Source organism: Dryas octopetala, chromosome 4 (genome assembly GCF_963921425.1).
Source record: "Dryas octopetala chromosome 4, drDryOcto1.1, whole genome shotgun sequence".
In the NCBI taxonomy this organism is placed as follows: domain Eukaryota; kingdom Viridiplantae; phylum Streptophyta; class Magnoliopsida; order Rosales; family Rosaceae; genus Dryas; species Dryas octopetala.
The window spans coordinates 11,951,346-11,975,114 of NC_141369.1; the positions used below are offsets into that span (position 1 = coordinate 11,951,346).

Genomic DNA, 23,769 nt, shown 5'->3' on the forward strand with positions numbered 1-23,769 from the left:
AACAATTAGTGGACCAAAACAGAATTTAAAAAAAATTGTGAACCAAAATTAAACTAGAAATAAAATAACTTAACTAAATCTATAATTTCCTCTAATTTCTTGGACCAGAATTTGAAATGGGTTGTTACTTGGACCAGTACGATACATCTTTGGTGGGGTATACATATTAAAAGGGTTTAATTGGGTGGTTGAATCTTGAAATCCCTCTTGAGGTACAAGACTTAGATGCAAAACAACAAAACGGTTGACCAATAAATAAGGAGAAAGAGAACCTTCTGTTGCAATTTTGGCCACAAAAGAGCCATCACTATTGTGGTTTTGCCCAGAACTACGTCACTACTGTCATCCCACATTTAATATCTTGAGAATTACAGTCTTACAGAGCCTTTGCTATTATTCAAAGTCGGTGGAAACACACGCAAACAAGCCTTTTTGCTGCATGTGCCTCAAACCCAGATGCATTTGCCAGTCCGATTGCATTTACTCTCGCTGCCTTTTAAATATGGGATATACAGAAAAGCAAAAACAGTAATATTAATCATAACCTGCTTTTACACTGCCTTTAATTAACTTGTTGCCTACAAACTTAATGGTGTTTAAAGTCTTGACCTACCTTTAGGGAAGTGCTTACACTGCTACACATGCATTTGCATTTGGTGGTTTGGTGAATAAAAATTGAATAAGACCATACTGGACAGTCCTGAGGCTGCAGGACCTAGTGTTCAACCTATCCACTTTCACAGCAATAAGTTAATAAAAATATTATTGTGCTGTGAATACAAGTGGGCCAAGTGGGTTTGGGTTTGAAAAAAACCAATTTTAAAACTCAAGATAATTTACCAGAATTTATGTATATCCCTGTATTTTACCTTGTAATCAATTTTGGTCCTTGTGTTTTCAAAATTGCCAATTTGGTCCCTGTGTTTATGTTTATAAGCAATTTTAGTCCATCACCACCAAAATCATCCCTCTATTCTCTTCCACCACCGACAGTAACACACCACCATCATCCTCACCCCACCTCCATCCCTCTCTCCCCCATCAGCTCTCTCTCTCTCTCTCTCTCTCTCTCTCTCTCTCTCTCTCTCTCTCTCTCTCTCTTTATTGGGCATAATAGGTAAAATTCACCACAAACCCGCTGCCACAATTGACCTTATATGCACGCGCACAGTCTGCACTGCATGTGCTAGTCAAGTTAGAAGATTGATCTAGAAGGCGTTTTGTCTGCATGGGTTTAGTTGCCAGAATTCTCATATCCACACTTGGTTCAAATGAAATCCTATACGAAAATCATTTATGCTAATCCTATACGGAAAACTTGTCTAGACAAGATCCTACACAGGAATCTCAGATCCTATACATGAATCTTTTATGCATGAAAAACTATATAAAATTAACATAAATGATTCCTATATAGAATCTCATCCAAATCCGGTGTAGATGATCCACATATTGATATGAGAATTGAATCACCCTTTTAGTCATCAACTACAAAGGAATAAGATTGCGTATAGCGACCAATAATAGTTACGTCACAATGTAGATTATACCTAATAATCGTTGTACTACAAAGGAAGCTGAACAAACATTTGAAGAGAATTCTTTGATGCTAGCCATTGGCCAAATAGTTTCTCATTCATTGTATCTCTGCTCTTCTAGCAATGTTGGTAGAATTGTAGCTGAAAGAGAAACAAATAAAACAGAGACTAGACCCACCACAAGGGTTTTTTTTTTTTGGCCATGACCACCACAAGGGTTAAAGTTTAAATTTGTCAATATATATGTAGATGTGGTATATACGTAAAGATGTTCAAAGGTTGTACTTGTACCAAGTGGGTAAGCCAAGTTTTGGAAATAGATAAAATCAAATAAAGAATCAAAATTTTAAGCCTAATTAATACACTTGGTCACAAGATACACTTCTAGTCACAACAGAAATACAGGGAAAGGAGGCAATGGGGGGATGGCACCCAGCCCATTACCAAAACCAAAAGACTAATAAACAAACAACAGCAGGATTCAGAACTACCAAAGCAGAAAGAAAATAAACATAGCAAAATAAAGGGTATAAAACCAGAGGGCAAGCACAAAGGCCAGATGGTGGTGGCAGGGCTCAGAATTCCCTCTCAAGGAACAGAATAAGAACCACAAGAGACCACATCATGTAGAGAGCTACAGTTGCCCAACTCATGCGTCAATCACAATCCTCACCCACACAGATAGATCTACAGCCACCCAACTAAGCTTGACCACCTTACCCGAAGCCTTTCCAAATACATACTAGCAAGAGAGAAGATGAAGTGGAAAAATGACTACAAATATTGATTGCTGGCTTGGCCTTCTCTGTTTTCTACAAATGTAGGACAGTTTTAAGCACATTTTCTTTGGAAGTGTAGACATGCACATTCAAACAAGACAAAAATTGTAAAGATTCTGTCACGACTCACCTGCAGCAAGTGAACTTGCCATTTGGTCCAATTTAGATCTTGAATTCCATTTCGTTGTCACAGTCAAAAAAAGAAGCATACTAGTGACTAGTGAGAATGTCGTTACTGGTTCAATAATTGAATTAACATGAGAAATCCATACAGAACAGAAATGGTTGCTCATTCTCAATGATGGTGACTATATTGGCCTAAAGTCATGCCATATGGCCCAGACCCACCACGAATGGCCTTTGTAGAATATATTCAGAATGATGCCTATTTCATTTGGCTTCAATCAGATTCCTTTAATCTTCACTTATGTTTTCAACTCAAGGAAAAGAAGGTACAGGATACAATCACACATTTTGTATTTTGGTCGCTTGAAAGTACATGATGTTAAGTTGTCATCATCTATCACAATGAGTTTGATCAAAATTGGCTTACAAGCCAAAAAAAAAAAAAAATTAGAGATAAAGCGAACAAATTGTATTGCTATCATTGATACGTTGAATGAATTTGAGTGTCTTTGTACAAATATTTTTGGTAGATTGGCAACAAAGGAGTAGAAAATTACACATTAGTAGTAAATGAATTGGTATTTACACTTGAGTTTAAATGAAAAAAAAAATTCCCAATTCAAGTTTAAATGCTGGACAGCAATATCTGTAGAAAGATATATACAATAAAACTGAGAATGGAAATTTTTTAGAAATATAATGGATGGGTAAAGGTAAAAACATACCGAAAATTGTTTTTACGGATGGCCTCTTTGATTTGGTGTTTTTCTTCTTCAACGAGGCTACACAGAAGAAACCAAATCAGTTTAAAAGAAAAAAGAAAAATTGCCACAGTAAAGAGTACTCATAATATAAACACTGCAGTATAAGCAGATAAATATGTTCGTCCAAAGGAAATATCAAAATGGATGGGTGACCTATCCATACAAACAAGACAGGTTAATAAAACCCCAAAATTTATTCAAAACCAGCTAGTTAGTACATGCTTCCTCTGTTTCCCAGATATTTTGGTACTTGACCATTATTGGTCAATAACTAAAACAAAAATAACAACAATTTTGGATGGCACCTGTCATTCTAATAACCATTGACATTGTTTTCGATTTCGCCATTTCTCCATGTACCAGTACTACACAAACCATCAATATATATATATATATATATACATGTTTAAAAAAAACTTTGAACTGATAACAATAAGTAAAAAAAGATAAAGTTCTCATGCAAGTTCATGGGAGAGAGAAAGAGACGTACCCATCCCAGGCACTTGATAATCATTAACAATCTCAAAGTTTTTATATGTGTAGCCCACAAAATTAATGTCCTTGGAGGAGAGCATCTGCAAAATGGAGGGTAAAATGTGAGGAGAAAATGAGTTAATATTTGAAAAGATTTGGGGGTGGGGTAGGGGTAGCTATCACTCTTTGTAAGCTTAGAATAACTCTTCATATCAATTCCTACAAAGTCAAAGAATGCCTTTGCAAACACAATTACCAACAGAAACATGAATGTAAGCTTCCATGAAGTTTATAATTATGAATTCAGTTTTAAGCTGAAACTAAGACTATTATATGACCAACAGGTACCTTGATTTCAAACTTCTGAACTTCAAACGTGAAATTTAACAAAATTTTAATTTTAAACCTTGATTGAATGCCAATATATAAATAAAACAATATATATTCTGTTAAGAAGCAATAGAGTTAATAAAACAGACACTGCACTAAAGCTTGTAATGCAAATTATATAATATACAAAGGAGGCAGCAATGCTATATATAAATTAGTGACAATAGCTAAGAACAAATAAAACTCAAAAGCTCACCTTTCTCCAGGGACCAGTTTTGGATGAAGTCTGAGTTTGGGTGTCACCGTGTCAGCCTGCAGACCGAAAATAAGTAAATACAAAATCATGAGCAGATGATATGCTCAACACAAGTAGCTTCACAAAATCCACAAATATTGAGGAAAATCTATACCTCTTCGAACTTTTCAAAATTTTGCGTATCCAAATCATCATTAACCTCAGGAATAAACGCAGCATCCATTTGATAAAGTTTATCCCATTCAGTACCATCAAACCAAGGATGAATCTAAAAAAAGGAAGCAGCAGCAAGGTAATTTCCATTATATGCAACAAGTTCATGAACAAATCCAAGAAATTTAGAACAGGACACACCATACAACACCTTTATTTCATCTGCCCCGCTTGTTCCCAACCTCTGGCTGACATTACACAAGAGTTTACTAATAAGATCTTTCGCCTCAGGAGAAAGCTTTGCTTCTTCTGGAAATTTCAAATGAATTTTCCAGTTTACTATCTGCAAGAGACAAGCAAGACAGACCACATTATGTTTGAGACTTTTAAAGAGAGAAAAGTTTCGGTCAAATTTTCAATATTTCCAAATTACCTTCTTGCATGTTGACATCAGATCATCGGAATAGAAGGGTGGGTAACCCGGCCACGAGCATTTCATACATAATAGCACCAAGTGACCACCTGTGTATTAATTAACAAACATCATAACTTGGTCAATCCAGGGATCCAAAAACAAAGTAGCTTTTTGATTGTGGTCCAAAACAATACCATGGCATGTACCAATTTCCAAAATGGTTCCATTACAATATGAAAGGTAGTAAAAATGGTGACTGCTAGGTCACATAGACTTCAAATTGATTAATTGTTTATTGAACATGGAATCTTTGGTAAAGAGATCTCAATTGATATCTAAAACACTGTGGAATTTATTCATTAGCATTACACAACCACACACCCTATCACTAAAATTCATAAATACTCACCAATCACATTCCATCCCATAACCTTTCTTCAACAGAACTTCTGGAGCAATATAGTCAGGTGTACCAACAGTGGAATAAGCCTGCAATGCCCATATATCAACAGTTAAAAGAATGATACCTCCCCAACGAATCATGAATGACAATATCATACATCCAAAAAGATACAGTTCCTCTTTTATATACTCTCAAAATGACTGAACTAGAGGGGAGAGACGGAGAGGGAGACAGAGAGGGAGACAGAGAGAGAGAGAGAGAGAATTAAATTGCATAATGGTATATAACTTACAAGCATTCTCCTATTCTTCTGCCAATGTTGCAGTTGCTCTTGTTGTGTGCGTTTTGTTATTGAAAAGTCTTCATGGATTGTACTGCAGTCTAAAGGTTTACACAATCCAAAATCTGACAGTCTCAAGTGACCATATCTATCAAGTAGCAAATTGTCAGGCTTGATATCCCTGTACTATGCAAAACAGACTAGGTTAACCTCTATTTTTCAGTCCAATGAAATTGTATTACTTAAATCAATTAATGTCAAAATAACCATTGGTAATCATGAACTTGCACCACAAACCTATGAATGTAATGTGTTTATGGATAGACTCAATGGCCAAAACTGTTTCGGCAACATAAAATGTAGCTTCATCTTCAGTCAAAATATCCTTTCTCATAAGCAAAGTCATCATATCACCTCCAGGTAAGTATTCCATTATAAGATAAAGAAACTCATCGTCTTGAAAAGAACAATACAGCTTGACAATGCAATTGCTGTCCACCTCAGATTCCTTTCAGCTTTTACATGCTCAACCTTAATAGAAAAAAAGGCACCTGGTAATAAATACATTTTAAATTACCTCAGTAATATCAAATGGCACATCAGTTAACTGAATACCTGGCCTCTACGAAGCATCTCTGATTTCTTAAGCTTTTTCATTGCATATATATACATGACCTGTTGTCTTTTCCCTGCAGACACGAACCTGCACCATAAAGCGACATTTTACTGGTCAAAAACTTAAATCAACCAGATGAGACAGAATTTCCGGCCTGTGGCCGCTGGGAGGGTGGTACACCTGACTATATAAATGGTATGTAACCATCCAAAGACACGACCACCTTCAGGAACAAATACTTTATATGTACTAATTAAAATTCCTACTTTATACAACATTTTCTTTCAGCATCCAAGCCATGGACTTAGAGTTTCTCTACATAGAGACCAAAAATACTTCTATTATTAGGTTTCATATCTATATAAGTTTCCTATCAGCAGCTATTATTGTTTTCCAACTGCCCTACATTATCGAAGCACACATGCATGATGCAAAACACTAGTATAAACACCAATTAAAATTGTTCCGAAAAGAAAACGACAATTTAAAATTTGAAGTAAATAACTTTGACTCAGAATAGCTTTTCAATTATTTACTTTTTGGTAAAATGAAATCATGCCAGGCCAGTAGGGATTCTATTAATTAATATCTGAATATTTGACATACAATTTGACATAGAATTAGATAAATAAATAAGAGTTTACTTACAAGAAGATGTAGCAGAGCTGGATGATGGAGATTGGCAGAGCTCCTCACTCACCGAAGATGCAAAGCTCAGATGAATGAGGATTCATCTGTCTTGCTGGATCCGAACTCCGTCTTTCTGTACCACAGTCTTCTGATTCACTCTGATGTTTGTGGTGTGAGAAATCTTGTCCCACTCCTTACCACTTCCTTCTTTGCAAGCATTGGCAAGAGACGGACAGAAGTTGATCACCAAATTCTGTAGTGGTGTCTTCCGCAGGAAGTTGGGCAGTGTTTCTAGCTTTGGACAGAATTGAAATGTTAGGGTAGAGAGGGAGGGCATTATTGTAATCTGATCATGAGAATCCTCCTCTTCCCTCCACCCTTCCACTCCTTCCCACTCTTCCCAAACATCCATCTCGTAGAATCTGAGTTGTTTCAATTTGGGGAACAAAGTCTGTGACTGTGACGATGATGATGATGATGTTTGCTTGTCGTCTATTAATCCCAAAAACTCAACTCCTATCTTTCCAATCTTTCTACACTCCCAAATTTCCAAAGATTCCAGGGATGACAATTTCCCCAAAGGAGGCAAAAACGTGCAATCTGGAATCTGAAAATTAAGCTTTCGCAAGTTTTGTAAAGACATCAGCCAATTGGGAGACGACGTCGTGTTAAGACACCTGGTGATGTCTAAAGATTCCAAACCTGGATGTGGTTGCAAGGCATTCAGTATTTCTCCATCGTTTTTATGCTCTTCTCTACGTCCACACCAAATGAAGGAGGTCTTTCTTATTCACCAATTGTGCTTTCTCAGCCTTACTCGCATCTTCCGTACACACTATGTGTCTTAGCACAAGACTCCCTTGAAGGTGGTCCAAGTTTTTCAAATCTTCTAACTTCAATCCTCCATTATCTGCACCCACATGAAACTCATCTTCGTCCTTTGCAGACTTGGTAAGCTGTTTGGTATTCTATTCAAAAATTTTTCTTTTGTTTTTAAGTAAATAAATTAGTTTTAGATTTTTAATTAAGTAAACGTGTTTGGTATATCATTTTTTAAAATAATTTAAAAACATACTTCTTTTTAAAAATGATAAAATATCATTTTTTTTCGCTTCTTTTTTTATTAGCTGTTATCATTTTTAAAATTTAAAAATTATTTTCAAATCTTATACCAAACACGATTTCAAATTTTAAAAACTCACATTTAAAAAAAAAATCTTAATTAAAAAAAATATATATAAGTAGAATAGCAAACGGAGCCTTAATTTTCCAATACCTTTCAACTTCAAACGCAAAGAGTCCATAACATGAAGATGCCTTAAGTTGATTAGCCTTCCTATACCCTCAGGTGCTTTCTTGAGATTCTTGCACCGACTAATTCGTAAGGTTTGCAAATTGTATAAATTACAAATAGCATCAGATAATTCCAACAACTCATCATTCTTGAATAAATTAAGATACCTTAAATGTATCAATTCACCGATTCTTTTGGAATCTCTTTTAATAAGTTACCACTCAAATTTAATGTCTTAAGGCATTTCAATTGAGAAATTACCTCTGGGGTAATAATAGGAATTTTCGAATCAAAAGTTGTGAGAGTACGTAAACTTTTATAAGTGCTAATAGAAATGAGAAATGGGCCTTCAGGTGCAAACATTAAAGTCAAATGACGAATCTTATCATTTGGTAGATGTATTCTCTCATTAGCACCCTTAATCTTTATACTAAAGAATTCGTTCTTGGTCAAATACTGCACAGAGTCATGTACAATATCATGCATTTTGCATCTTCTTATATTTCCGATACCATCTTTCTCAAAATTTTGGAAGAAACACCGTATTACTAAGTCATCAAAATAAATTTGACTTATCATTTCCTTCTCTTTTTAGTTTTCCTCAACATTCAAATAATTTTGTGACATTTACAACTCAATCAAATTATCTTTATCGATCACAAAATTTTTTGGAAAAATAGCACAATATAAAAGACAATGTCTAATAATTGAGATCAAATCATAATAACTTAGTAATAACGGTTTAGAAACCTCTTGTTCAAACTCTTTTAATTCCCATATCTTACTATTCAAAACACTTTGCCATCCTCTCACGGTTTTCTTATAGCGCATGAGACTACCTAAAGTCTTTGCAGTGAGATTTTATCACCAACCGCTTCAAATATTTTAGACTCGTTTCTTTCCCAGCCATTGAATGCAATGTGATAGAACAATGAGCGAGAATATTCTTCACTTAATTCCTTCAAACGAATCATGTGAGTGGTGGCTCCCATCATTTCGTGTGGTCACCAATATTCTACTGCTTATACCTCCATTACGCAGAGGTTTCATTATTTGATCCCATTGACTATGTTTCGGATTCCATACATCATCCAAGACAAGGAGAAATTTCTTGTTTCTTGACTTTTTGTTTCAGAATTTCAGTGTTCCACTCATCCAACACGTCGTCCAACTCGTAGGATACGTCTTTCAGATCATGCAGCCACCCTCTTACGTTGGCCTCCTTCACTTGTCTCTCCTCTGCATCCCCGAGCACATCGTGAATAGCTTTGAGATTGAGGGTGATATTTGCAACTTCTTTCTTAACATTCACGACAAGTCTCACCTCTTCTTCTACCTGTTGGCGGATGATGGAGCCAAGCTGTTCTAGAAGTGGGGAAATGAGTGCTTCAGCCATTGATGTTCGAAATTGATCAGCAGTGGAAAAAGGAAAGGAGAAATGTTTACAAAATGCAAATGACACCAATAGGAAAGATAATACTGTAGGCTAGCTAGAGCTCCTCCCCACAACCACCTTTATATGATGAGATTGAAGAATGCTTGTAAGGCAGTTTAAGCATTATTACACAAGCGGTTAGCTAGTAGCCTAGTACCAAGGAAGGAATTTTTTAAGGGGTAGGAGAATAACATTGTATGCTTCAGATTGTTTATCCATTTATTCTCAATATTCTTCTCTTATATTCATCCCTTTCACACTTTATTCCTTACTTTTCCTTTTCCCCCCACAACTAATTTTTTTCTTGTTTCTCAATTTTCACTCCCAAACCAACCAATTAATGCCTCTCATGTGTTGGCCTCCTTCGCTTGTACGTTATTCGAAACTTCTTCAAGCACTCTTTGAACAACTTGGATTAAGATTGCTAAACAGGCTTGAATGCAATTTCTTTCTTGACACCCACGAGTATTACTAGTCAAGACCGATCTTGAGATTTCGGGTCTCTGAGGCCAACCGCAAAATTAAGGCCACTTTCTATGTACATTCACATCATTAGTTTTGTTTTTTTTTTATTTGGGTCATTCTTATTTTTGAATTGGAGCTTTATAAACTTTTTTATATTATAGAAACTGGTGCATCAACCATTTCAGGTTTTTAGTTTTTTTGTTAAGTGGATATTCATTGGATGAAGGAAAAGATACATTAAAAGGCCTACTAATTTTGATTGGAGCTGAGCTATATATTCTGATATGGAAACCTATAGAATATATATAGTCTAGTTCCACAAACCATTTTGGAGCTGGGCCATTTTGGTTTTTCTAAGTACAGAAAGCATAAACACAACAAATTTGATGAGTAAACTCTTAATTAATGGCCAAATACAAATGACATAAAGCATCAATTGTGGCGAACAATTTCGTGTACCTGGCTACTAATTAAAGTTCCTCAAACGCCATGGCCCAAAAACTAGTTCCTCAACCGATTTTTGGCTATAAAGTATCTAGACAAAGCATCCTTAAGTTCCTCAATCGATTTTGCTAGATCCTCAAATCTCAATTGATTGTTTATAACAAAAAAAAAAAAATGATGCCTGCTTTTGAAGGAATGAGAAATACATTGTCCGTGTCACTCGCATTGATATTGCCTTTTCTTTTTCTTTTTTCACTTTATTCCTTAGAAGGCAAGTCTTGGAAATATATAAAATCAATTACAGAAACTTTTTGGAGTATCACCAATTAACAATATTATAGTTCATAACATGTACGTTTTCCGAACACAAATTAATTGGTTATTCCAAAAGTCAACACAAACCATCCTATTTACAAATTTAAGTACAATAGAGAAGCATACACACAAAAAGTATACTTAGACAGTGATGAGCAAACCCTTTATCTCTGGTTTGGTGGTGGCAGGGTTGTTCAGAATTCCCTCTCAGGGAACAGAATAGGAGCCATAAGAGACCAGATGTACAGACCTGCAGTTGCCCAACTAGTCACAATCCTCACCCACACAGATGGCCACCCCACGTCAACCAACTTCCCACTCTCCCCAACTGAGGTTGACCACCCTGTCAGAAGCATTGCAGAATACATGCTAGCAAGAGAGAAGATGATGTGGAAAAACGAATACGAATATGATACTGGCTTGGCCTTCTCTTTTTCTTCATGCACTTCTGTCTTGTCCAATGGAAGAAGAGGCTTTCCAGCACCTACACCAGGGAACAATTCCCAAAAGAAGGAATCAGTTTTTTGCATCGCAAAACTGGATGGCCTTTCAATGTTAATATTTCAACCCTCAAAATTTTCTCACATAAACAAACATCAAGGACATATGTTCAAAAAACAAAGGAAACATAATTGTAGGACAGTTTTAAGCACATTTTTCTAGGATAATATAGATAAATTGCACATCTTCAAGCAAGCCAAGGCCAAATTTTCTGTCGAGACTTACCTGCACGAGGTGAACTTGGTGGGGAGAGAAGAGTTGTAGAAGATCCAGCACGGACAGCAGAATAAACCACAGAAAGAACAGTGGTTATCAAACCAAGGGTAAGGGACCCAGTGGAAACAGCTTTGGAATGCTTGTGAAGACCATTGCACTCATAATCTCTTGGTTCACTGGCAAGTGCACTGTAGCAAAGGTATGTGCAGTACATGGATATAACTGATGCTGGCAAAATGCTGCCACTTACCTGTATAACAACAAAATGATTACTAAGAGATCATAAAGGTCCTCATAAAACATCAGAGCGAAACAAGAATCATTACAACACGAACATCTATGCAACCAAGAAGGTAGGAAGCATACAGACACTTTTAAGGTAACTGGAAGTAATGTTCTGGATTTAAGATGGACTCATATGCTGCTCTCACCATAATAAAGAGATAAAATTGTAGATTCAACCAAGTTTATGAAAATCTCACTAATAACCCAAGTTGCCTCATCACTGATGACCTAATAAGATAGTTACTATGTTATCTAGAAAACATGAATGACTGTCTTAAAACAAATGTTAACTTATTAAATAGTTTTGAGTTTTAACCGGTTAAAATGTGAAATGTTCTAAATAGGACAATATCTCCTTCTGATCCTTCACTCTCTTCCTTCTTTACCTCTTTTCTTTCACTTACCAATACAAAAGGAAATAAAAAAAGGGCTGAAATTTATCGTCTCTTTTCAGTAACTCTGTTCTATCACTGGTCTATAACTAGACTGCACTCATAGAGACAGTAAAAGATAATGCAACAATTCCTTGAATTATAACCCTCATTATCAACCTTATACAATTTATATAAAGAATCTTTTTTTTTTTCCCAGTAGTACTTTTGGATGCATGTATGAGACAGTTATTGTGGCTACTAATCATCATTGGCTATAATAAAATAGAACATTCAAATTTCTAAAACTTACAGCAGGATGCAGTGCCACTATAAGAAAAACAAACACAAACATCAGAGTCATGACAATAAAGAAGGTGTTGAGCCCGCAGTCATGTCCAGATGGTGTGAACCAGTGGAAAAGAAGTCCAGAGAAAACAAATGTCGCCAGATAACAAACAAGGGAAACAACAAAAAGAGCAATGTACCTATATAAACGATGAAGACGTAAGTTAAAATCAGTAGAAGAATGTAGAAATGTGGAAATAAATAATAGATACTTAAAGAAATAATAAACTTACCAGAACTGCTCATCATATCCAACCCATTTGTCATTCCATCCATGAACAAAATCCAACAAAAGCACAACTTGTACAAGAAGAAAGAATCCTGAGCCAAACTTTGAAATTGTCTCTGCAAACATGATATTTAACAGTCAATTTTAGTCACAGAAATGAAAAGAGCTTCCTAAAATTGAATTAACAGAACAATCTCAATGTGGATATTCTTTTAATCACCAATAATAATCCAATCTTCTTTATTTCCTTGCATGACAGATCATGGTCACAAACCTTTCATATATCACAATGACTCTAATAAAGCCCGGACACTCATACAGAAAGCCTTAGCTGCTTGACTAAGCTCTAACCTAGGTACACTCGATTAACCAAAAGAAAATTAAAACCAACCTATGATATCGAGCCCAAAAACCAGTTCAACTCACAGAACGATGTGGAATAATGTTGGGGTAATAACCTAACTACTAATCTCTAAGTTCAACATATGTCAGCCCAGAAGTTAGTTTTCAAAGTTTAAAGTCGATTCAGGTTTAGTAATAGAAGTTTAATTTTCAGGATTTAAAAAAATAATATAGAAAATTTAAAATTTTTATTCTAAGATTCTTCCTAATCCAACAAATAGTAAAAAAGAAAATCACCACCATTATCATTTATCTACAGTGAACATGATGCAATGCGGAAAGAGATAGAGATAATGTAGACGAAAATGCAATATTAAACTGTCAAAGAGTCGGAGACACTACATTATATAGGTGATTAGGTGTCCTATTATAATAACTAAATCTGTTGAGATTGTAACAGTGTAATATGCTCTTCTACTGTTTTTAATTGCAAATAAGAATGTTCAAATAGAGTAAATGCTAAATCTTTTAAGATTCTATCATTGTTGTAAACAAAGAAAAATATCATGTTGCATGCATGCAATACTCTACACAAGCTGAAAACGTGAGATATACTACGTATATTTTCTTCAAAATAAAAAAAAAGATCCCAAGAAAGAATGTTCAAAGACACAATGTTCGGATGATAAAATTTAATGTAGGTCTAACTAGGTTCCATTGTAATGATACTTCTTGTCTGTCCAAAATTTAAGAGATTATCAGATGATTGGTCTCTGCATGGAGAGAGAGAGAGAGAGAGAGATAAAGACAAAGACAGAGAGATTAGCAGTAATTAGGTCAAGAAGGTCAATAAATGTACTGAGGTTTAGCATCTGATTCCTCTTAGACTCACAACAGACTAAAACTGCTAGAGATATAATTTTACAAATCTGAAGTGTGCACTGAACACAGATTCATCACGTTAGAGCGTTAGTATATTTAATTTCTTTGGACTTTGAAAGAAGAAAATAGGCGAACTTTCATGCACTACGAAAACAAAATTCCTGATAGAAAATAGTGCTTACCATAAAAGCTAATAATCTCATTTGGTAGGAAAAACATGAAGATCACTAAGAGGCACCAGCAAATAACTTTCATCATCCATCCACCATGGTGCAAACCATCACGGGGATCCTTCTGATTTTTCACACCAATCATTAGAACTGATAAAATGGTGAAGAAGAGAAAATTTCCCAAGCTAACACGAAGCACTGCATCTGTTTCGAACCACTCCCTGTTAGGTGTCTTATGAAAATGATTAATCCCTGCATCAATAACCAATATGAGATCAGTTTCACATCCAAACACCACATACCGCTTAACCCATGAAACGAACGAGTTCTAATTTCCTTCAGGTCAGGAGGTTATAAGATATCATTGCTGTCATCATCTAGTTGTATACTGTGGTCAAACTTGCATATGAAGACAAAACTCTTCACCCATTGAAAGACATTCTATTACTATGAATTTCTTATTAAGAATTATTCAAACTATTTTAGTTCAGACGTAAAACAAGGACATAACTATTTGGCATTCACGCCCTCGAATCATGAGAATCTTACAATCAATACATGTGTACTAACACCAGACTAATATTTGGAATGACAGAAGAGGTGGCTTACAGGGAATCTTTTCCATGAGAGGAGCTGCGACCTCGCGGAGAATCCATGAGACGATCAGAGAAAGCGCAAAGAGCCCACAGTATGCAATCCTTGCAGACCGGCGGCTAATACCAGACACCACCGTTCGGCACGCATCGCAGGCGCATGCAGCACAGCACGACGCAAGGCACGAAGCTGCCCACATCTTCTTCTTTCAAAATCCACACACGGATTCAATCTCTAAAAAACATTTTAAACAAGAATTATCATATTAAGGTATTAATTTCGATACAAGAAAAAACCCTGATCGAATTTTTAACTATATTCGAAAGTTTTTTAATAAAAATCAGGCCTTGACTTTATCATCATTATCATTAACTAATTAACAATTTGAATCCCTATTCGAGATTATAGCTCAACACAAAAATTGACCGAAAAAATAAAAACCCATAGGAAACTGAAACCCTAAAACAAAATAAGTAAAATGGGTGTTTGTCAATAAAATTCGATCACATAGAAAGCAACTGACAAAGAACCCTGGTCTTCAAGCAATAAATTGATCAAATACAGATTAAAATCGAGGTGTGGTGTCTACCTTTGGAAATTGGACGAGAGCAGAGAACAAAGAGCAAAAGGGCGATGATTGATTCCAAGTAAGAGCACCCTGAGAGGGACAAAAAGGTTTCAAAGACTATGCTTTTGGGTTCGGATTGGAATTTCCAAAGTTTTATTTGACTTCGTCTCAAGCCGCACCCGAGACAACCAAGTTGCTCGGGTCGGGTTATGATGTATCAATAATATTTAGTTTTTTTTTTTTTTTGGCCAAATAATATTTAGTTTTTTTGAAGAATAATGTTTATAGAAAATTAGGATTAAATACTAAATCCCAATAATTTTTTGGTATAGCATGAAGACCATATAATATTTCAATTGAACTACCAAATTTAAATGTAGTTTTTAGATTAGGTCACAAATATGTTGGCCCCTTTGATTTGAGCTTTTTCCATTTGACATTTTTATCCTTTGGTCCACATATGATGAGTGTTAGTTAAAATTTATAAGGTTTTGACAAAATTGCCCTTGGAGCTTTTATATTATTTTGAAAATTTGCTAATGTAATCTCAACTTCACATTTAGTTGTGACTGTATGACATTCATAACTTCAAATTTAGTTGTGACTAAACGACAGTCACATCTAAGTTGTGAAATAGTCACAGTTAAGTTGTGACTTAATTGAATTTTTTTAGAGAAATTATAATACAATATAGTATAAATAGAGGTCAAAACAATACTTTTACTCAAAATAATATATAGTATAGTGGTGTGAGTTGTCTCTTTCAATTTACCAAGACAGTCACAATTAAGTTGTGACTGAATTGATTTTTTTATTTTTTATAATACAATATAGTATAAATTAATGTAATATTTGTGATGTAATATTATTTTTGTTTTTTTTTATTGTAGTGGCATGTGATGTAATATTTGTAAATTCTAATACTTTTTACTTTATTAATTTGTTTGACTTTTCAACTAGTACCTAATCTAAAATGCTATTTAATTTTGGTACTTAAACTAAAAAGTTATTAAAATTTAGTAGTTAAAATCAATGGACCTTAATGTTTATAGTATATACTAGCAATTGATGCCAGTCGGTCGGGTGTTAAAAGTCTATAAAATGTGTAGAAGGTTAACAAAATTATGATGGAAAGTTTAAAAACAATTTAATGGAAAAATAAGACTTTTTACATATACATGAACATCTAAATATGTTTATAAATAGTGACATCATGTTTCTTTACCATGTTGAAGTTACAAAATATGAATTCATGGTATGTTTTATATGTTGATTGTTATGTTAAAATATGCATCACAATACATGTGAACCTTTAGCACAACTGTGATAACCTGAGGCTGTAATAACATAACAAAATAATAATGTATTGTGTAATAGTAATAATAAATGGAGCTAATAGTGGTACATGTGATCTAGTAAACTATAAAAGCAATAACTATTATATACTTATAACAATCAAAATATGTCATAAAAATAATAAAAGTAATGTTTCAAATAACTACTTACTCTTTAAAAAAAAAAAAAAAATTGTTCCTGCAGGTCAAACCCTCTTATTCATATTGTCAAAACCAACACTTACCTCATTGATCCTTTTTCTTTTTTCACGTGCCGACTCACTATTTGGCCTCTGATATGTGATTCAAATTTAATTTGTCCATGTATTTTTAAATTTTTTTAAAGCTTTTTAAAATCAATTTTTTATGCAAGTTTACTTTAATTTGGAGAGGATTATTTCTTTGTGTTAAATTTTTCTAAAAGAATATAATATCTGTCAAGGATCACTATTATAGTGCTTATTAAAAATCAATGAAAAAAATAACACAGCACCCTTGCATAAATTTGTATATTTATTTGATTGAAATTTCTCATGTGGATAATTAAGAAAAAATGGGAAAGAGAGAGTTTTCTGGAGAGATTGTGAGAATAGTGGGTGAAAGACCAAAAGGGCACACCCAACCTCACTATTCTCACAATGACAGGCAGATATAAAAAAATAAAAAAAAATAAAAAAAAAGCTAAGAGGGTAACAAAGGAGGAGAAAAGCGATGGCAAGGGGCGTAAAAAAAGGGAAAAGGCAAGGGCAAAAGGAGAAAGGGAGCGAAATAACCAAAACAGGCCCAACTTACCCCACTAATTAGACTGCCAAGCAACTAAAAAAAAGGGAGCAAAAGAGAAAAAACACTGTTCTTAAGCTACAGTAATGAACTGTGCTCCACCCTCACGCCTTTTAGTATATATATAATTTTTTTTTGCCAATGAAATAATGTTTATAGTTAATTTAAGTCCATTATATCGTTAATCCACCTAATTTTTGTTATTAAAAAAGTCCACCACTAACTCTGTTTAAGCTAAATAGGGCCATATTATAATTGTGAGAATGCAAATTGTGCATGGCCAATCGATCGACCCCTTTGTCGAACAATCATGATAATTTTTTTTTGTTTTTGGCTGTTTGAATCCCTTTTTTCGACAAAGTGATATACTATAGGGCATAGTATGTAGATTTTTTCTTATTGAGCTTAGGATTTAGGATTTAGCTTTTAGGTTTTCGGTTCACAACTACACCCTAAACCCCAGGTGATGAACAAGTGTCAGTCAATCCTATTTCAATTGGTGTACATTTGCCAATTAATTTGTTGTTTGCTAAGTTTGGGATAGCGCCGTATTCATTATAAATGTCACTCAAATTAAATGTAACTGTAAAATAGTTACAATAGTTGTAACTCTCAGTCAATTACATTATAATTGACTAATAGTAAGTCACAAAATTAAAATTAGGATGGATGTAATTCCATAAATTTGTACTTTTGTATTTTATGTTGGTGTTTTACACAATCTTTGGGCTGTCACCAAGCAATATGAATTATGAGTAATACTGAGAAACAATGACAATGTTTAAGAAAGAAAAACCAAGTCATTGATTGATCGACCCACTAAAACGTGGACCGGCTTGTCACTAAAGGCAATTGAAGTTTTGCCTCTTATCGTAAGTCTATTTATAGTGTTTGATACGGGTTTTAAAACAGAACTTGATTGTCAAAGAAAAACAAAAATATTAAAACATATAAAAATTATTACCCAATCACAAATTTTGTAGAACTAGATGAGAATTGAAGGCTACAAAATTGTTTTGGTTACGCAATGTACTAAACATAATTCTATAAAATGGTTTAAACTATTCATAATTTGAGTTTCCACTTTCCAATGCTACAAGACCAAAAATGCGCTATCTGATCAAATGATGTTAGTTTCTTGCCCAAAAAAAAAAAAAATCTAATGATGTTAGTTAAAAAAATTTGATTGAATTAAATTAGATTAATCTGTTTGAATGGATGAGATTGGATTGGATTGGATTTTAAATTATCTTAACAAACATAAACAGAAGAATACATATCTGACAAAACAAAAAGAAAACATAATACAGCATATACTAATAGACATTCCATGTGCCACCCAACTGGTTAACAATAACATTCCAAAACGGAGTCGTTTTAGGTACCCGCCGAGAATTAACGGCCCTTGAGCGCGTAGAAAGGCCACAGGGCTGAAAGCACACGCAATCTATTTCTTGTGTTTATTATTGCATTTGTGGTGTAAAGTTGTAAACAGCGTGGACAGGCAGTCCCGCATCTCTTCTTCTCCCAAGTCCAACCCAACCGAGACATAAGGAGAAGACACAGACTCAAAACACACCACATAAAAACGTAAAGAGGACCAAAGGTCAAATATCCACCCCAGCTCCTCTTTTTGATTCAATCCCAGTTTGCCTCTTCTGTAAGTCTCCCAAATCTTTTTCCTTTTTCACATTTCCCTTCAGATCTGAGCTACTGCTTTCATATGGATGTGTTTTTTGTTTTGTTTTGTTTTTTTTTAAAGATTTTTGTTTATGTGGGTTTTTATGAGAATGACATGATTTGGATTAGGGGGTCTTCATTTATTTACAGATTAAAGGATTTTGGTTGTAAATGTTAAGTGTGGTTTTCTTGTGAATTTGACTTGTCTGTGAGATTGTTTTTTTGATTAGGATTTGCAAGAATGTGGGTTTTATGTGGAGATGTTATTGTTACATGTTGAGAAACATGGAAAGGAAAGAAGATCTGGGTTAGGTGGTTTAGAAAACCTTAGGTAGACCGTCAATTCTTGATTTTGATTGAACCCATTTGAGAAGGATAGCTGAATTATTGATGATCCACTTGGAAGAGGGAAAAAGAAAAAGTCTTTGATGTTTATACTGTTTAAAATAGATTTCTGGTAATGCTGCCATTTCTATCTTTTGCGGCATTATGTTCCAGTGGATCTTTCCAAAATACAACCATTTGGCTCATTTTTATATGAATTGATGTCAAGGAATGAGTGTTGTGTGTGGGTTTAATTGTGCCTCTTGTTCAAGCGTGTTTCTCATTTCAGTTTGATCGAGATAAAATGATCCAGATAGTGCACTTTAGTGCTTGGTAATGGTGATGCTATGGATAAATTTGGTTCTTTTTTTTTTCCTGGTTGTTTGCATGGGTCATTTATGTTTCGCGAATTTGAGTTTTAAGCTGGTAGTAAGTGATTAATAGCTTAAACGTTAATACTGGCATCACTTTGGTTTTTCCTATTATAATACTGGGTAATTCTTGGGCAATGTTCTCTTGTCATTGGCATTGTCAATTATGTTGTTAGATTGTGAATTTGGAACACACACGTCACTACAATTAGTAAGATTAGAAATGGCTGCAATATACATATAATGTTAATTATGATGGAACTAGTAATCTAGTAAAATAAGAATGATAAGCGGGTCATGTAGTGATGAAAGGTTAGTGGTATGTGCATTTGATATTCCAATGAAATCCTTACAAATATATGAATGATTGATAACTTTTAAAATGTGTCAAAATCATCAGCAGTGGTTGATAACTTGTTGGTGTTGTTTGAGTTGGCAATGCTTGTTCAATTGAGTGTAGATACAATAGTTTTTAAAATATGAGAGGTATTCTTACTGGGTATACTTGTGGATTTGAAATGGGACTAACCTGGCATTTTGGTTGAGTTTAACTTATCAACATTGGATTTGCTTTTTTTTTTTTTGGTGGTAAGAAAAATAATTATATTAGTTAAAACAAACTACACTACAGCCACTGTACAACAACAAAGAGACATTCGATTTTCAGCTCACTCAAAAAGTCAATAATCAGGTAGTTATTTTGATACTCTTGCTTGAAAGCAGGCTAACTTGGTAGTTCTGTTAGCATTCACATAAGAGAAGACAATATATGCTTGATTTTGTGCTAAGTTAAATAGTCCAATCAAACAAGCCCTAAGAAATTTCAACCATACTTGAAGCAATGAAAACATATATGTAATGCTTGTGGTAAGACAGTACTACATGTGCTTTTAATAATCACTTGAATTTTGGTTTGTCGATCGGGTAAACTGTTTTGTATGCTTCTTCCTGTAATTCTTTTTTATTTGCATAGAATGTTGCATCTCCATTTTATATAATTTTATAATTAAGGTGCCTCTGGACAGTATTATCTCATGCAAATAGCCATTATTTCAATTTAATATTCTTCCGGACATTGTAATCACACAACTTGGTTGTTGTTTTAGCTTTTTCGGTAAGTTTGAGTCTGGGTTTTAGTTATTATTCAATTTTAAGCTGAGCCTAAAATTTTGCTCTTGCACGTGTTAAGATGCCAAGCTGCCTTATGTAAGGTCTAGATTGTACACCTACTTCTGTATTGAGCTTTTATTGACCTGGCAAGGAGAATATTCATACTTGAACTACAGGGGTGCTGTTATCTTCTTGAATCAGACCCATGTGAGGTCTTAAGTTTTACAGTTTGTAGATGTATCATGTATGTATGTTGTATTGTGCACATTTCTGGTTTACATAATTAGATTAGTGGTTCCCTTCCTGATCTTTTGCATTATGTGCAAGTTCTCACATTTTGTTTTTTCAAGAACATAATAAAAGCTATTCTGTATGTACTTATTGGTTTCTTGGGAGGTTCTACTTAGTAAAGTTGGAAAATAGCAAGTTTCATTGTAAAGTATATACCATTTGCTACTTGCAATCTGTCTTGTAAGTTCCCCCTTTAGTGCATGTGTCAGTCAGTCTGCTATGCTCTTTTGACTGTCTTTCAGTTTGCTACCGGCCATCCAATTAAGCATTAGCATCAGTGTTCATTTTTGGAGATCTTACATTAACCGTGGTCATTACCTGGTGAGGTTGTTTTAGTCCAGAAAGTTGATGTGAATATGGGCTAGTTTTCATAGTTTGTAGTTAAGAGGGAGGGCTTTTCAAATTCATTAAACTATTTTATTGAAAATGAGGACTTATTTGAAGACAAACTTTCTAAGAACAAACTCACACATTTTGTGTTGGAAATTCTGTTAAATTCTAAATTCCTTGTGGTAAAAAAAAAAAATTTCTAAATTCATTCCCTTATATTATTGTTTTCTAAACTCACTTCAAGGTGAATCATTTATATTCAGTGTTTAAATAGAGGTCATCCGTTGTTCTTTGTGATGTATATTTGGTGATATAAATGTATTCTTTGTATTGTAAGTCTTTTTCATGCTTTAAAAATTGCTTACTTCGTTTTAATAAGAGAAAAAAAGAGTACAATCAAAAGTGAACCAGCAGTCCACCAAAGAAACTACCCTCAACCTACAAAAACATGAACATAAAAGCTAACAAGCAAAAAGCCTACAAACACAAGAAAACCAGAATCAGAAACCACTGAATTACAATCAAAACATAGGCGTACCAATTTCACAAAAGACACTCAATACATCACTCCACCCCAATCAAGGAGGATTGCACTAAGAGGGATGTCTCTAAAGTGCTTGGACAGGGAAGCCCACATTGAGGCTAGGAATCTAATCCTCCTCCTTATCTTGAAAAAGATGCATATTACTCTCCAACCAAAAACACCACAAAGGAACCAAAACAGCACATCTCTAGAGAGCAATTGCTTTCTTTTTGGCCCCTATACCTTAAAATTTCCCAGACAGCAAGTTTCTCGTTTCCTGTAAAAAATAAAAGAGAATTGCTTACTTCTTTGTGGTTCTTTTCCTCCACCGCCTTTGGCTTTTACAAGATTATGTGTAAACTGTTGGAATATTGGGCATTAGCAACAAGGGTAATCTGAATTATTTTTATCATTAGCAACAATAGGGATGAAAAATTTAAAGTATGTAGATGCAGAGTCAGCGCATCAGTATAATGTGCCACATAATTCTCCCACACACCATCACTTGTTTGAGGTTTTTAGTTGCAATTGGGTATTGCCTATTTTAACTGTTCTACTGTTACATGCGCCTAAGGAATTAGATGCTCGCTACAGGAATTCCCACCTGGTGATTGTGGACAGTAAATTCGGTTTGATTTTACCAGTTCCTACTATTCTATATTAGTTATTGGATAAGCACTATATTGATGTTAGCTGAAGTTCCCTTGTGCATATAATGTGATTTTGACGTCGACAGTCACCCTGAAGGTCTTATTATATATAGGACAGTCAATTGAACTCACTACACAAATTCCCACCTGGGTTGTTGTGACACTAATTTCGGTTTGATATTTACAGTTCTTACTATTCTATATTAGTTATTGGATAAGCACTATACTGATGTTGTGAGGTTCCCTTGTGCATGTAATGTGTTTTGCTATTGACAGTCACCCTGAAGGTCCTATTATGTATATAGGACAGTCAATTGAGCTGGTTAGCCCGAAGACCAAAATGTTCGGCCCAATTTTTGCCATTGCTAATTCAGTATTGTTTTTTGTAATAGCAATTAATCTATTAACACTTTCTCCTTATGATGAAAACTTTGCTTTCGCACCTGTCATCTTGAACACAAGTTTATGCAAATTTCAGGTTATCTGAGGAAGGTCTGTACATATACCATGGTTCTTGACAGCATTTTGTCTTCTCCTGTTCGGAGATCGGGATCATTCAGAAAACAATTCTCACAGAATGAGTTAGGTAGCTGGTCAACGCTCGTCCAAAGGCACCGCTTCCTCTTAACAGCCCTAGCACTCCTGACTTTCCTCTGCACTATTTATCTTTACTTTGCTGTCACTTTAGGAGCCACTGGATCATCGTGTTCTGGGTTGAGCGGAACTCAAAAAGCATTGTGTCATTTGGAGCATGCAAAGACTACAGTGGCCAAAGGCAAATTGAAATTTCTTTAGCATTTAGATGATAATTGTTTTTCAGAGTTTTTTTTTCTTTTTTTTTCTTTTGTTTCTTGGTTCCTTTCAATTAGAGGGGATTAACAATTTAAACCATACTTCAAAATTTGTAGTGGGATTTGTGATATTCTTGAACTGATTGATTGAGTCAAATATACATAATATTTGTAGCATTGAAACTATGTGGTTTACCGTAATGATTGTTTGTTTGAAAGAAACTAAACATGGTGTTATTTGGTTATCTGCTTCCTTTGAAAGTCCATTTATGTAAAGCATAATCACTAGGGATGCAAGTTGGCTTAGACAACAGGTTGTCTGTAACTTTTGCACAACTGGTTTATTACCACCACTTACTGAT

General features: G+C 34.6%; 2 protein-coding genes and 2 pseudogenes across 3 annotated transcripts; 1 reads left to right on the forward strand and 3 right to left on the reverse strand.

Moving 5' to 3' along the window:
- Positions 1–2,564: 2,564 nt before the first annotated feature.
- LOC147286867 (uncharacterized) lies at positions 2,565–6,434 on the reverse strand (annotated as a pseudogene). The gene is made up of 12 exons (XR_015121661.1): positions 6,408–6,434; positions 6,134–6,221; positions 5,816–6,049; positions 5,531–5,699; positions 5,245–5,324; positions 4,854–4,942; positions 4,632–4,763; positions 4,422–4,535; positions 4,268–4,323; positions 3,698–3,782; positions 3,169–3,225; positions 2,565–3,089 (listed from the first exon to the last, which is right to left on the reverse strand). The product of XR_015121661.1 is annotated as an uncharacterized LOC147286867 (transcript).
- A 430-nt stretch (positions 6,435–6,864) lies between these two features.
- Positions 6,865–9,635, reverse strand: LOC147286868 (putative disease resistance RPP13-like protein 1; annotated as a pseudogene).
- A 1,045-nt stretch (positions 9,636–10,680) lies between these two features.
- On the reverse strand, positions 10,681–15,370 carry LOC147286869 (Serinc-domain containing serine and sphingolipid biosynthesis protein). The gene is made up of 7 exons (XM_086241888.1): positions 15,245–15,370; positions 14,671–14,889; positions 14,074–14,313; positions 12,672–12,783; positions 12,404–12,578; positions 11,444–11,684; positions 10,681–11,201 (listed from the first exon to the last, which is right to left on the reverse strand). The coding sequence occupies exons 2-7, from the start codon at positions 14,852–14,854 to the stop codon at positions 10,912–10,914; spliced, it is 1,242 nt and encodes a 413-aa protein (XP_086098014.1). The 5' UTR covers positions 14,855–14,889; positions 15,245–15,370; the 3' UTR covers positions 10,681–10,911.
- Positions 15,371–18,815: 3,445 nt separating this feature from the next.
- Positions 18,816–23,593, forward strand: LOC147286870 (ephrin-A3 protein). Its single transcript, XM_086242421.1, has 2 exons — positions 18,816–18,997; positions 23,095–23,593. Exon 2 carries the CDS (start codon positions 23,124–23,126, stop codon positions 23,409–23,411), a length of 288 nt encoding a protein of 95 aa, XP_086098547.1. The 5' UTR covers positions 18,816–18,997; positions 23,095–23,123; the 3' UTR covers positions 23,412–23,593.
- The last annotated feature ends 176 nt before the right edge of the window (positions 23,594–23,769 follow it).